The 15,816-nt window shown below is 42.5% G+C and overlaps 1 protein-coding gene across 1 annotated transcript in view; it reads right to left on the reverse strand.

Moving 5' to 3' along the window:
- The window catches only part of DNAAF8 (dynein axonemal assembly factor 8), a gene marked incomplete at both ends in the record, with an annotated part of 93,084 nt that overhangs the window by 62,843 nt on the left and 14,425 nt on the right, over positions 1-15,816 (reverse strand). The window contains one exon of the mRNA XM_084271211.1: positions 1,725-1,916. Within this exon, the coding sequence (XP_084127337.1) occupies positions 1,725-1,916 (192 nt within the window). The remainder of the gene's footprint in view (positions 1-1,724; positions 1,917-15,816) is intronic.

Consider the following 15,816-nt stretch of genomic DNA (forward strand, 5'->3'; position numbering starts at 1 on the left):
GTTTCCTGAAACCTGGGTAGCAGGTGAAATAGGGCAGAAGGCTATGAGAAAGTCAGAAACAGGCAACCAACAGAGCCACAAGAAAGGAAGAGCAGCCGTGTGAGGCAGGTGCTCAAACCAAATCACACATTATATGAAGAGACAGGCAAGTTTGAATTACAGGACTGTAATTCCTTCCCAGGATTCTGGTGAATACAGAAACCACTAAGTCTTGTTCTCATGGTCCTTACCATCACCGTGATCTCTAGATAGATTAACACCTCTTATTTATTGCATATATAAACCAAGCTATTTACAGTGAGATAAATGCCTTTAGAAATATGTTCTCAAAACAGGGCCTGAGTGGATTTTCAAACTGTTGCATAGGTCAGCACTCAAAATAGCATGACCAAGCCCTTGACTGCTTTGAACACTGGTTTCACATGGGAAATTCTGTAGCAGCTCTGCTGCTGGGGAGTGCTTGCATGAGGAGGACCATACTCTCACCTGGAAGAAATCAGCATTTCTCCAATGAAATCAATAAAGATACATTGATTTACACAAGCAGCAAATCAGTGGAATTACAGAGATGACAGTTTGGTCTAAAAATGCCTCAACCCTTCCACTTTTTTAATTCAAGAAACATAGATTTTCATTGCTATCCATCTGCTGCTTGAGAACCAGTGTGAAACAAACCAGTGGATTTTACCCTGGTTTCTGTTGGGCACAAAGTCCATCACAACATCTGACCCTATAGTGTAGTGGAGTGACACTGAGCCCTGGAAGCTGAGATACCCTTTGAGGCTTGGAGAGAGCTGGTACAAGTCAGAGCTCAGGATTTTTTTAAAATGGGAAAAACACAAGGGAAGAAAGCTCACACTGCAGCTGGTCACAAGCTGACTGGTTTCTGAATGGAAAATTCAGACTCTGGAGCTGTTCAAGTGGCAATTCTCATTAGCACTGAACTAACATTAAAGAATGTTAGCAATATTTTAACGGAGTGTGAACATCATTAACAATTAATACTGTTTAAGTGGCATTTAAGTGACTTAAAAGCCTTGCACAGGCTGTCCACTCAGGGTGAAATCTACCTGGAGTGCATGGATTGGTATTGGTAGCCAATGGTTTTAATCAGGGAAAAGAATGAAGGAGGAAAAGCACACATCTCCTGTTTTCCCTAAAGGAAAAGGCTCATATGGGATGAATGAGAAGAGCGAGGAAAAGATGATTTCTTTAGAAGAGAAAAAATATGCAATCCAAAGGGCAATTAAGATGAAACAGACCACTCCTCTTTTATAGCCCTCTCAACTATCAGAAAGAGCTATTCTTTCTCAGCACAAGTGGTAAGAAAGAGGCACCTGTGTCCATTTGCTTCCTTTGCCAAGCACAAAATAAAATACTTAGACAGCCCACTACTTCCAGGAGTCCCTTTTGACTTCTGCCAGTCTGGCTCAACAGTTTTTTCACTTCCTGTGCTCTGTTCTTTATAAACTACAGGCACAATCCAGCTCTCACTGGCTTTAGAAAGACTTTTATTTACTGACTTTATGTTAGAGCATATTTCCTCTTTGTTCAGCCACTGCTTTTTGGGGTCGTTTTGTTTGGTGGTAGGTTTTTTTTCTTGGTTGTTTGGGGATTTTTTTATAGCTGCTAGAAGGAGATTTCAAGAATGATTATATATTCACTAAAGGGGAAAACAGCCTTAATCATACAAACCTTCTTTTAGTGTCACAGCACGTACTCACCAGAGAGAGAAGCCACGTCACGAGGGCCTGGTAGGTGTTGGCTGCTCTCTGCACCATGTTAGGCACCTGCTCTCCACACTGATCTATAGCTACTTGGCCACAACTTGACAGCCAAATGGTCATAAGCAACACCTCATTTTTCATACTATGTGGTCTAGGCAACGTGTCAATATCTGGCAAATAAGATGCTTCCTGTTGGGAAAAAAAAAAGTAGTATGAAAGTGGAAGTCATGTGGATTACTGGAACTGTATTCATCATCATGAATGAATTACATTCATTGCCATCACAGGAGGGGCAATTAATATCCAGCGAGCATTTAGAAAGGAAGAAGCATGAGCTATAAAAGCTAGGACATTATATCAGTGATGCCTTCTGGAGCACTTCAATTTTGCTTGGAGGGGCATCACCTGGGTCTTCATTTAGTCAGACACTTCTTGGTGAAGGGAAGATCACACATGGTCCCAGCTGCAAAGAGCGTGACTGAATTTATTCTGTATTCTTTCAGATTCAGTGTTGTTGATATTGTTTCTTTAATCAATGAAATGTCTCAAAACAAGCCTTACAGAAGCATCACAACTTCCATCATTTTCTGCTTTGTCTAACACACATCACCACAGATGATTTTACATTTCAAGGAGCTTATCTCCTTTCTTCACTCTAGTCCAGAATCTTGATTATTTAGGATGAAATTCCCTCTCCTTTAAGAGACCTGTTCCTTAAGAACCAACCTCCAGCTTGAACTGTGAGATTACAGCTTATGGGTTCACTTTTGTTCTCCCCAAGATGCAATAGCTGCAGCTGCAGTTACTACCCAGCCTGCTATTCCCAGCTATATTCAATTTGCTGCCCCTGACATTTCTTTTGTAAATTAAGCTAGTCTCTAAAACTGCCAAGATTCTCCACCATGCTGAAGAGCATTGTTCCTAAGCAGCTATGAAGCTTTTATAAGGACCCCCAGCCTCACCCTCCCAGGCATCCTACACTTGTGGACACATGCTCATTTGGGAAACAGCTGGAGCTGTTTATGGAACTAAGGCTTCCAAGCTACTTGTTAGAGCATCAGCTCCCCACTGCAGAGTAAGCACAGTGCAACACAACTGCATTTCCTGTGCATGTCAATGCAATCAGCCAACAGACTAAACTGCTAATTAAGGTGAGCAGAATTAATCTGAAATAAGATGCTGTAGTAGAGCAAGCCCCCCTTTCTGGGAGCTGAGCTGTGGAACACAATGGGAGGGGAAGGTGCTAAGGAGCAGCTAAGCAGTTATGTTTGCTGGGGCTCCAGGTAGCCCTTAATGAGGATGCCTGCCCATGCCTTTACACTGAGTTAACCTTAATTTGATTTACCTGAATTTACTTTGGAAGCAATGTAAGCTAAACCCAATTAAAGGAACTTTAATTCCAAATTAAAATGTTCACAAAGGTGTCTAATGACTAATCCACTTGACAATTTAATGTAGCTTGACTTTTGTGCCTGTCCTCAAAAGACACAACTCCTGACAATGGTTAAAAAAACCCCAAACCAATCAAAACCACACTAATAAACCACCTCAAGCAGGTCTATTGCATCACCCAGTGTTTTGGTCCCAGAGTATCTGCCACAGACACAGCACTGTCTACAAGTACCAAATATAAACTGCAACTAGTAAAAAAGGAAAACGAGCCACGCAGAAGTTTCTGATGCTGCAGATCTGTATTACCAATGGTACTGTAGCCCTGGGAGGAGAAAGGATTTGATAGGGGCTTTGGCCCTCCCATCGTAATTCTTTGACAAAGAGGCCTGAAAAGAAACTTGGAGAATTCCAGCAAAAGATCACAGAATCCCAGGGGTTGGAAGGGACCTGGAGAGCCCATGGGGTCCAACCCCCTGCCAAAGCAGCTCCCCAGCTCATATTGCACAGGGCGGCGTCCAGACCGGCTGGAATCTCTCCAGAGACGGAGACTCCACACCCCCTGGGCAGCCTGTCCCAGGGCTCCCTCACCCTCACTGGGGAGAAGTTCTTCCCCATGTTGGTGGGGAACTTCCTCTGCTCCAACTTGCAGCCATTGCCCTTTGTCCTGTCCCCACAGACACTGAAAAGGGGCTGCCCATTTCCCCCTGCATCCCATCCTTCAGATATTGATAAACATTAATAAGGTCCCCCCTTAGTCTTCTTTTCTCCAGGCTGAACAGCCCCAGCTCACTCAGCCTTTCCTCACAGGGGAGATGCTCCAGGCCCTTCATCATCTCCATAGCCTCCTCTGGACTCTCTCCAGGAGATCCCTGTCTTTTTTATCCCAGGGATATGTTTTTATCCCAGGGAAATGTTACAATTTGCTTGTCCCAGCAGCAGGAGAGAGCTTAATAGCTTTTCTGAACAAGATCAGCTAAGAATTTTACTTCAAGTTCTTTCTGAGAACAAGTGAGGTTTTGATCAATGTCGGTCCTTCCCCCTCCTCCCTCTGCCAGCCTCCTTGGCCCAACAAGAATTTAGACATAATAGAACTTAACCAATTTCAGGAACATTAAGTCTAATAAACAAAAAAGGAGTTAATCCTATTTAATTCTGGGTAAGAATCACTGAGGATACGTTCAGTGCCTCCTCAGTATGCCTTCCCACAGCAGTGCCCCATTTACCCTAGTCTACCTATGAAGAGAGTTCAGTTTGCCTACATGTTACACTGGTTTTTATTTGTGACAGTATTAGATTATAAAAAGACTAAAATTACTCAAATGCTGGGCTATTTTTGGTTGCTCTGGCTGGAATTGCGCTGTCAATCACAAACAGGCTCAGAGCTGATTGTAGTCAAGTACCAACAATTACCATAGAGTAAATAAGATAAAATTCCCTATTTCCAAAGTGCTTGCTATTTTATTTTGCAATTATAGTTTACAGTATTGCAACTTACAGCACTCCAAGCTCAATTTTCCAACCACCTCCACCCCTCACTTTGACCACCTTTCTAACAAAACAACAATGCAAGTAGAAGCACTAACCACACTAAGTGGTGAAGGAATCACCTCCCCTCCAATCCACACCATAAAATAAATGAGGGAAAAGGAATTATAAGACATAGAATCATAGACTAGTCTGGGTTGGAAAGGACCCCAAGGATCACAGAGTTCCAGGCCCCCTGCCACAGACAGGGCCACCAACCTCCAGGCCTGGAGCTACACAAGGTTGTCCAGACCCCATCTTATGGTTACCTATATATTCTGGCTTTCAGCTACAGCAGTGTTGAAGTTACACTTAGAGGATATAAATTTGTCAGCCAAGCTCACCATCGTCTTGTTTCTAATAAAATAGCTCTAATTGGGTAAATGCTGCTTTTGCTGATGGTTTTCAAAAAAACTAGCTAGCAGGGCTTGTCCTGTACCTGCATACTAGATTGGACAAACAGCTCTGTTGCCTGAAAACCGGGAACCATTAGCAAAACTGGTAGAGACTGAAATGACCGAGCAGCACCTCAGGAGCCAAGAGGAACCAGTGACAACTCTGCTGCTCATCTCCAGCTAGGTAGAAAACTGATGGCAAGTGAGAACAGTTGCTGTCAACTGCTGTTTGGGAGCTACACCACATGACACACTTGGAAAAGTTCATTTCATCACATTGACCTAAGAAAGCAGGTAGGATTTCCCAGCAGCATCAGCTTACCCAGTCTGAGTGTTTCTCCCAGGGAAGGGTGGGTCATGGAAAGCCAACCTTTTCAATACAGATGCAGTCTCTCTTTTGCAGGGCAACAGGACTTCAGCATTTCCCTTCTAACACCTTTTCCAACAGTAACTGAACAGATGCAAGGTATCATATTCAGTCAAAAACCATTCTACTGTGCTAAACAGACTACAACAGCAAGAGCTAAACCAAAACATCCACTGCATGTAAAACAAAGATAAGTGACACTCACACAGCCTTCTCCTTCTCTACTGGAGGGGGTGAGTGGGAAGGGGAGGATCAGGAGGAATCTTACTCTCATTGGCTGGAGGCTTAATCAAAATAATTGTTTGCAGCCACATCTAAATTTATCCATCTATGTCATCCACACCCCAGCTTGGATCACAGAATTAAGAGGCAATCCCTGATGAATGGCAAGTTACTGACTGCAGAAATCTTTTGGCAAAATGATGCATCTGCTGTAGGTCTGTAAATGTGAGCTGATTTCTAGGTGCTTTAGCAGCTCCAGCTAATTTCTCTAATGAAAATGCTACGCTCATGCTGAAATAGCTCCAGCATCACATGTTCAGGCTTCGTTATAGACAAGAGTTCACAGCACAAAAAGCAAGCATGTTGATTATGTGGTTATACATCTATTTTCCACACAGTTGTGTTGCTAATGTAGGAGCGGAGATAGTTAGGGCTCATGTAATGATTTTGTCCATCTAAGGCAAAGCAGATAACACTCTTTCATGGCTTCTAAAAATTCCTGCATTAGATGAAGACATATTGGAAATGTCAAGTGTTTGTTCATTTTCATTCTGTGGGGAAGAAAAAATGATGACAATGCCATCTGCTAGATGATCTGAAATTCCACATTAAATTGTGGAACAAACCCTGAAACCATCCAAAGAACTGCTTTATCATTCCAAAGTGGGAGCAATGCATAAGAACAAGGAAAATAGCTGCATTTCCTGCATGCAACTGGCAGAACACACTGTAATTAGGAAGGCAACATTTAGTAACAGAAGGCAGAGTACGATTGATGTTAATGGGCTGAATGGTCTTTCTGTTAATGCATTTTTGTAGTAGATTTACTCTCTACAGCACTAACAGCTTTCTGAGTATCAAACATGTTGAGGTTATGGATCTGAGAAATAGGATGGTGGCAAGATGTTACTGAAATTTTCTGATCTGGACTGAGCTAAAATGGAGGAGTTATGATCCTCCAAAGCCGACAACTCTGCCAAAGCAAGACTGTAGGAATTCAAAGAGCTGCATAATGGGAGCATTATTTGCTGTGAACTCTGTATTTCTCCAATTCAGTTAGGGCATTACTTATCATGTGAGTTTAAAAAAAAAGGGAGAAAAAAGACAATTTTTTTGCTGGCAGTTATCTTCTTGTTCTGGATAGTTAGTCTTAGTCTTGGGCATGAAGAAAATAACCTTTCCTGATTCAGAAGAAACCACTTTTCCATCTGTGGCAGTATGAGCATGCTAAAGCTAGGCAGCATCTCTGCTGGAGCTTAAAGAGGGCAAGTGTCAAAGACAGGAGTGCAGCTCAGATGTGATGCACAGAAAGGAGCTGAGCTCTGCTGGGCACAGGAAACAAGCATAGCAAAATTCACTTTCTACACCTTTTCATGTTGCTGCCAGCCGAGCATGGTCAGCCTCAAGAGCAATTTAAAGTACCAACACAGCAGACAGTTAAGGTTAGCTAGGATCAGTTACACATCTGGGTCAGGACAGTCAGTGTTCTACCAAAATCCCTCTTCATCCCATAAATAATCCCTCTCAACACGAATGAAGACATAAAGAGATGTGGTGCGGTGTGAATTACACTGTTCTAAGCCACTTCTGCTTTAGCCTGCATTAAGGGAATTCTCAACTGCTGCTCTAGAATTAACAGCTCATCTGTGCTATCAAAGATACACATAACTCCTCTGCCATGAGTCAAAGGATCTGGCCCATAGAATACATTAGATCACTCCATATCACCCAGGCAGGAAGTATTACAGCCCAAAATTCAACATGTGTTTATTCTGGTATCTGCAATGAAAAGGACAACTCTATGGCATCAAACATTTTCTCCTGAATAAGAAGCATCTCAGAGCCCAGAGTCTGCTCCTTGTCCTGCCCTGCTCTCTTCTGCCTGTCCTGCCAGTACTCCTGCTGTGAGCCCACAGAACTGCCCAGCCTCTCTTGCACAGCCCAGCACGTCCTTGCTTTGTCCTGTCCAGCAACATCATTATTAGTGGAAAGACACAACCAACCAAAGTTCTTTTTTGGACAATACCTTTCTAGTCAGTCTGAGTTCCTGAGACCAGAATGCTATGAATGAAACAAGAATATCTATCATTCAGCACAGATAGACAAGCACATTTAAAGCAACGATGACTTCCTTGATAGAATTGCTCTGAAATTACTTCATTAGCACATGGAATGTTCTAATCAGTATTTAAAGCCAACTAGAAGCATGTGTCAAATACCAGTTCAGCTTTCAGATGACTAAGAACCAATGCCAACATAATTCTACAGAATGTTCATGTGGTTGTAAAATAACCAAAAGCATTTGAAAATAGGTATTTTCACCTAAATATGTTCAAGAAAAACTGTAAATGAAGCCATTTAACAAGAAGTCTGAGCACAGCTAAAAAACATTCCATTAACCAATGAAAAGCAGCTGTTTTACTTAAAATTTCCTCTATATTTTTTAGAAAAATTTCTGACAAAGGCTCAACTCCTCAGGTAAACAAAGAACTTCTCTGAACACTGCAGTAAAATTGACATCAAAGTAACATTGAATCCTATTTGATTTTGTTTGCTTTCGGAGACATAATCATTAAAACTGAGAAGAGCCTTTTCCATGATTGCTGTTTACACTACAGTAACACTTAGAGAGGCTTAGAAGGATTCACAGCCTCATTGTGCTGGTGTTCTCTGCACATGTAACAAAAAGTTCCTCCTCTAATGAGTTTATACTCTTGGTTAATGAGAAGTAGCTGAAAGAAGTAAAATGAAGTTTAATTGCTTACACATTTCATGGGAGCGCAAGACTGGGAGTCAGGAGCTTGGGCCTCAGTCCTGGCTCTGCAATGGAGCATTTATCTGTTAAACTGTAAAGTGAGGATAATGTTTCCTTAGTTTAGTCCCTGCCTAGCAGGAATAATTAACAAAACCATGTAAAACACTCTGAAGAGGAAGAGTGTATGATTATCAAGAAACTTTTGGAATTCATCTCTGTTCCCTTTCTTTACACTCCCAAAACAGCACCGAGGCCTCTAAACCCCAAAAAGTAGTATCTGTATCGTCCATAGCATTGGTCTTCAAATGATTTCAAAGTGCCTCACAAATAAAGGATGCCACAATTCCCAGACCCACAGCACAGAATGCAACTGTACGGGGTCCCTCCGAAATGCTGCGCAGAGCACGGAACTAGGCCTCGCCTGTCTGAAATGTAGGCCGGTATTTGGCACACGCTCATAGTTGTCTTCAAATATTATGAAACAGCTCTAGTTTGATACTCCAGGAAATTCTCTGTATACTTATCAACTCTATGGAAATTCCCCCATGAAAAAAAATAAAAGGGGGTGGAGTGGGGGATGGGAGTGCAAGCTATGCTCAGCTGTCTTACTGGGAAGTTTTACCAGAGCTCCAGTGGCTTGCTTTTCACACTATCAGCTTCCAGTGTAGGAACAGATTGTGTCCAGTTTGTCATACAGGCTCTGTGATCTGCAAAATACTATGCAGATAACTCTTCACACCTGTGAATTCTCCAAGGCTGTAAATGCAGGGGTTTTGTTATTCTGAGAACTGATGAGTGCTTGTGAGGCCTGCTGAAGCTTGTGGGAAGTCCAGGTGCTTGGCACAGAGCTGGACAGAGCTCTATGTTTTTAAAATAAAAATAACTGCATGATACTTCCACTCCATAATCTCAGATAAAGCCTTAAATTCCATTCCCTGCCACTAAGAATAATGTTTCCATCATTATTATTTGTGTAATAATGTGTTTACAAGTTGTGACCAAACATCCCCCGGCGTGTTAAGATTTGGAACTGTAGCCCAACCAAAGTCAACACTAAACAGGAAGGCATGAGAAAAAATAGAAACACAGTTTAAATTATACAGCTCTTTTAACAGTACCGTGGCTGTGTCAGACAAGCCTGTGCAGCCCCTTCGAAAAACAGAGGGATAGATTCAGCCTCCTTTCATCTACAAATAGCATCACTGATCACAGCCCTGAGGTAAGGCCAGGAGTTAGAAGGTCTATTTGGATTCCAAGGAAGAGATGCATGGCAGAAAGTATGTCTCTATATAATTAAACGTGACTGGCACTCATTCATACACATTGCAATCTTAGGGCAGCTATTCCTTCTGATGACAAACACAGGACCTGTCAAAGAGCAAGACCAGAAGAGGCAAAAGGTAAACAAATGGGTTTTGCCTTGCACCCTCATCTAAATGAGAAATGGAATTTGGCCCATGGACATTCTACATTATTGTCCTCTCTTCAAGTTTAGTCTGAACCATCCAGCTAATGCAAAAGGAGGAGTATTTAGGACCTCTACTGGCAGCAAGTTCATGCATGTTATTCTGGAAACTATATTCTTTTTACTTATATTAACCTTTCCCTTAAGCAACAGAAACGAATGTTCCCATCTGTCAAGTTCATACATAAGTATATTCAAGAATAAGCCTAAACTCATTTTAATCACTTCCAAGATATGCCAAGCAATATAAAGGATTAAATATTTCACGTTTTCCTGGGGCCATTTCAGACTCCAATCAGAGAAACAGCACTGAAAGCAGTCATTTCTTCAAAAAGACCTGACTGTTCAATTCGTTCCATAGCTGGGAAGTGCAGCAGGCATAGGTGGGAGCCCCAGTGAAACCATTTAGACTGGGTCTCCACACAGATGTTTAAATGGAAGGTTCTCTACGGCTTTTTGGTGGTTCTGTTGCATTTGGGACAGAAGGTGAGTTTCCTGGTTCCCAGCATAAATGCAGCAATTTGGAGGAGAAGCCTACCGAAGCAGACAGGAGGTTTTTAAAGCAGGATTATGGTGTGTCATTTTTAAACTGCTCTGGTGATATGAGCACAACTGCGGTCACCAGGCTGTAAAGCTCCCGACTTGCTTTAATCTGTGCCCTAAGAGTGCCAAAGCACACACTTCCAGAACATCTCTTACTCAGAGAACACAGAGAGCAAGCAGGCAGACTCCACCTGTGTAAAGGAAGTTGTTTATAACAGAGACATTTAAGGCCCAGATTCTCTGCTTTGCCTAATAAGGCAATTCCTTATGATAGATCTGGGCCATCCTGGGCCGTGGCAGAGGCAGGAGCAGCCTCAGTTCTTCTGGTCACATCATAAACCAGCTAAACTCAACGTAAGCACAGAATACCGTGCCAGAAAATCCCCCCTTCCATTTGCTTTCACTGATACCAAGTGGGAAGATGAAGAGGAGGCCAGAAACACAGGCTCTGTGCCAGCTATCAGTCGTCTATGCTAGAAAAACATTTTCTTGGGAACTTCCATGCTATTCTGAATCCTGTGTGCTGGCCTGGTGGTACAAATAGGAATCTTGGCCTTCTGTTTCTGCATGCTAAATTTAACTGCATCTCTAATTGCCTTAGTTTATTTTTAAGCCTTTCTTGAGTTGAGGCAGCAGGTTCATTAAGTACAAGAGATTTTAATCTTGTTTCAGGACCTCATTAAATACCTCACTGCAAAGAAGAAAGGAGGAATCCAGGGGCCATCTGCTGGCTGCTCGGCACAGCACTGCTCCCACAACTCCACCGCTGGTCGGGGAGCCCAAACACCCAGGGCAAAGGGAGCCCAAGGCAAATTCAGCTCTGATGCCAGAAAAAAAATAGTGTAGGAAATACTTTGAAATTATAACAATTAATGGACTTTTTAAAAAACTGTAATAAAATAACAGTGAAGGCTAAATGCTGTGTTGGGTTACAATCGCACAGGGGCAGTTGGTGTGGTTCAGTGTAAACTGAAACATTTGGTGGCAGGGTGATTTACATGTACCAGATCAGTTGTAGAGTAATACAGATAGAGAAAAAGTCAATTACTGTGTCACAAGGTCATTATAACTGAAATAAGACCTAACAGCTTTCCTCAGCTTCTCCAAATAAGTATATTGCACCCGTTTGTTGGAGATAAACTGACACTTCCATGCAGAACTAGCACAAAGCCTATGCTTTTCACAACTGATGGATCAAGGCCTTGTATGCTCTTACTACTGAGACATGAATTTCAGTCTTACAGTTCTTTTCCTTTACACATTTTGCAAGCAGCCGTAAAAATGGAGAATGTTTATATACTGCTTAGGACATCGCTTAAGTGTGTTCACGTAAGCAGCTCTACAACTGAGTTAGTGAGATGTCCAAGATCCTGGGAGCCAGGACCCAGGGCAACGTCCTTGAAGAGTCCTTTGTGCTCTGGTGACAGGTAAGAAAAAGGCAGTTTCCAATGTTGATGCTAATGCCACTGCCTTAAAAAGATCCAGACACCAGTGCAACAGTAATGGAATTCAGAGACACTTATTTTAGCAAGACAGGTAAAGAATCAAAAGCATTTCACTGACAACCGTGCAGATCAAGGCACCCACTACAAAAAACCCCCACTATATAGGGCTAGTAATTGAACTAAAAATACTTCCACAAGTTTTGAAATCAATCTCTACTTTCAGTCACACTGTGCTAATCCAGGGTGGCTGTCACTGTAAGCAAACATACAACGCTTTGGTGTTTGTCTTGGTGGTAAGTACGACCCAGGAATTCCGTCAGAGATTCTCCTAGAGAAGTGGTATCACATCAAAGTGAGCATAAGGCTGTAAAAGGGCAAGGAAGATTTTGACCATAGTATATTGATAATTTTAGCTTTGTGGGAATGCAAGAAAATATTTTCATTGAGAATTTTATCTGAGATCAGTGAGCTGAGTCAACGGTGTGTTAATATAAAAGACCCTCTCAATTTTGACAGAAAGGTGATAGAGTCTAAGTTTTCAAGATAGAAAAGAAAATATCTGTATAATATGTCTGTTAAGACAGAATGACTTGTTTGCATGCCTGGGTATTTTTGTTTTGTAAGGCTAAGCTGCACTGAGATGATGGCCATGGTAATATAATTACTAATACAAGGTTAGCCAAAGTGATTGTGTAGCCAAGAAAAATTAGATGTCTCGGTATGAGTCAACACATTCATTTCCCAAACAGTTTGGCTGTACAGGGTAGATAAAACAGTGTTTAGAAGGGACTGGTAACAAGGTGGTTCCTAATAGCTTTTGAACTACATTATCTTGTTCTGCCATATCATGATAAAGCAACAGAAGCTTCCAGCTGAAGCCTGTTGAAAATACCTATTTTGTTCCAATCACAGAGCTTAATAAAAGCTAAATGCTATTTGCTGTCTGTTAAATTAATCCCATAGCTGGATGTGAAGTATCATGGCCACAAGCACCACCCCTGCCGTGGTTTAGCAACCTGTGTTCAGGATCAGTTCCAACACAAGCTCAGGCATGTCATTTCACACTAGTGCTGTGAAGCCCCTGCTGTGTCCTTCCCCCCATCACCTGAGAGCGGCGTTTAAGCCAAGACACTTGCCCTTGGTCCTTGACTGAGCTACACTGCAGCTGTACCTCTGCCTGGCCACGTACTTCACCCATCTGAACCCTGCCCTTAACTAACTGATTGGACTTTGTGGCTTGATCTGCAACGTACTTCACCACCACAGACTTCCTGGGTGATCACCAGCTACTGGCTGACCCTGTGTCACTGGCCCCAGTCCTGGCCCTGATTTGACTTCCCAGCCTTGATCTTGGACCTACCTCATTACCACAGACTTCCCAACTGGTTACCTTTACCACACCTGCTCTGGTTTTCTGTGGGACTGCATTTCTTGCTGGTGAGGTCTTTGCCCCTGCCTGCTTTGCTGCCACCTCCAGCTCCTGGCTTGTCTTCCCTTAGAGTAACCTGCTTGTGCTGCTCCCAGACATAAAACTCTGATATGAGCCCGGTAAAAGTAACAGCTATTTTCTGGATCCCATCTAATGGGAATGTGATATGGAAATCGACATTAGTACTAAGCTACTCTATCATAATGCACAAGATGAATGACAGATAAAACCCATTTCATTTAACATCCTCCACTTAACAGTTTCACATACTGCACAGCATTCCTCCTTTGTCTCCCTTGTCAGTAACTCTCTGCTCAAACACTGAAACAAACGCTGGGCATTTTACACTAAACCCTCTAATTCACCCTGGATTTACAGCAGGGATCACATCACCACTCTGCTGGCTTTCAGCAGAACTGCAGATGCTTAAATCACTTCTGAATTAGATCAAAAGGTTAAATGTGGTTGAGGAGCCCATTTTCAGGGTCAACCCAGGACAGTCTTCAGTTTCACTGAATGTTTGGGTGGTGGTGAAGAGCAGAATTATTATTTTTTTAAATCAGGCTCTTTTTTGAGCTGTTCAAGAAAGACCAGAGGCAGCCGCCAATCCAAGGACTGGAGCAGCTCTGCTATGAGGAGCAGGCTGGGAGAGTTGGGCTGGTTTGGTCTGGAGAAGAGAAGGCTCTGGGGAGCCCTTATTGCAGCCTGCCAAACACCAAAGGGGCTCCAGGAAAGCTGGAGAGGGGCTCTTCATCAGGGGGTACAGTGATAAGACAAAGAGTAACTGAAAGAGGGGAGATTTAGACATTAGAAAAAAATCCTTCCCAGGGAAGGGGTGAGGCCCTGGCACAGGGTGCACAGAGAAGCTGGGGCTGCCCCTGGATCCCTGGCAGGGTTCAAGGCCAGGTTGGATGGGGCTTGGGGCACTCTGGGCTGGTAGGGGTGTCCCTGCCCATGGCAGGGGTGGCACTGAGAGGGCTCTGAGGTGCCTTCCCACCCAAACCAGTCTGGGATTCTATGCAATTTTGAGAAGAGGTGGGCCAGATTGCAAAAGTGTTCAGACACCTAAAGACACAGACTGGACACACATAATTCTTAGCATGAACCCACTGATTTCTAGGGAAACTTGGTACTTGCAATGACTTGCAAATAGCACTGGACATACCAGCCCCTTCTTTAGATGCTCAAGTAAGGCTAAGAACTAACTTTCAGCCAAAGTTACATGCACTATTTTGAAAGTGTTCTTCCCAAACTTGATTCTCTCTTACATTAGTACTTCCCACAGAGTGAAGCTGAGCACAGAGTTTGACTGAACTAGGTTAAGAAGAAGAAGAAAAAAAGGCAGCAGCATTAAATCTGGATTTCAGTGCTTCCAGACAAGAACTCTAATGTAACCCTAATGCAGCTTTTTTAATTTCCTTTGCATTTCTTTCCCAGCACCTCAGCTACAGTAATTGCAGTTTCTAAACTTTCCCTCTGATTATTATTCAGTTCAATTATTTATGTACATTATAAATGGTCAGAGGAATTCTGGAAACTATGACAAGTGTTCCAGATCTGAACATCTATCATTGCCAAAACAAAGGACTTGAAAAACAAATTTGAAAGTGTGCTACTCTGTCAAACACTGTGGCTTGTTCTTTGAATATACATGTTTATATATAGATATTAGATATTTTCACTGAGAGACACAGCTGCCAAATTACAGCTTCTTTAGTCTTAAATGTCAAAACATCCAAGTTTTTCTGCCTTCCTATGTGCAGCAAAGGAAAAAAAGAAAGAAAAGAAAAACCTGTTCTAATTCAAAGAAAACACGCTGCTGTCAAGCTGGATTTCAAGTAATCTCATAAATGACTGTTGTGTTTGATAGATGATGCTGATACATTTTTCAGTCTTAATTTTAATAATGAATATTTCCATAAAGAACTAAAAGAAAAGTTGCCCACAGAACACAGTTATTATGGCTTGTGCTGATTTTGTTTCTACCAACAGCACCTCGTAAATTCAGGCAAGTTTCCCCTTAAGCAGACTGTCAGCTTAGGTACTGGTAAGCTGTTTCTGCAAACATCAGAGGCAGATGCTACCCAGGCTGGGTAGCTTATGCCAGTAACCATGCTGCTACAAGTAGCTTCAATACCATTACAGCTATCACAGGTATATTTACACTGAGGTTCAGTGACAGCAAGGCTGTGGTGCAGATACACCCTGAGCCATACTGAGGAGAAAGCACAGTACCAAGGAGTTATCTTTGTCTTATTGGCTTCAGCACAGCAAATATGGGAAATGCCCAAGATGCAGACCAATTCAGCAATCTCTTGGTGCATTGTGAGGAATGAGTTCACAAACTCATCTATTTCTGATGAGTGAGGAAGTGCCTGCATCTTAATAAAAGCTAACTGGAATTTGGTGGGACCTCCCAGCAGAATGAGAAAATCTCAAGACTAGATTTGCCCCCTTCAGAACAGAGCTCTGTGCAGCACACTGGCCTGGCCAGAGTGGGCTGAGAGAGGGAAATTCAGCCCTTGGTTTGTTAGTCCTGTATTTCTCAGCAG

The sequence above is a fragment of the Gallinula chloropus genome (assembly GCF_964237585.1).
Source record: "Gallinula chloropus genome assembly, chromosome: 15".
Lineage (NCBI taxonomy): Eukaryota > Metazoa > Chordata > Aves > Gruiformes > Rallidae > Gallinula > Gallinula chloropus.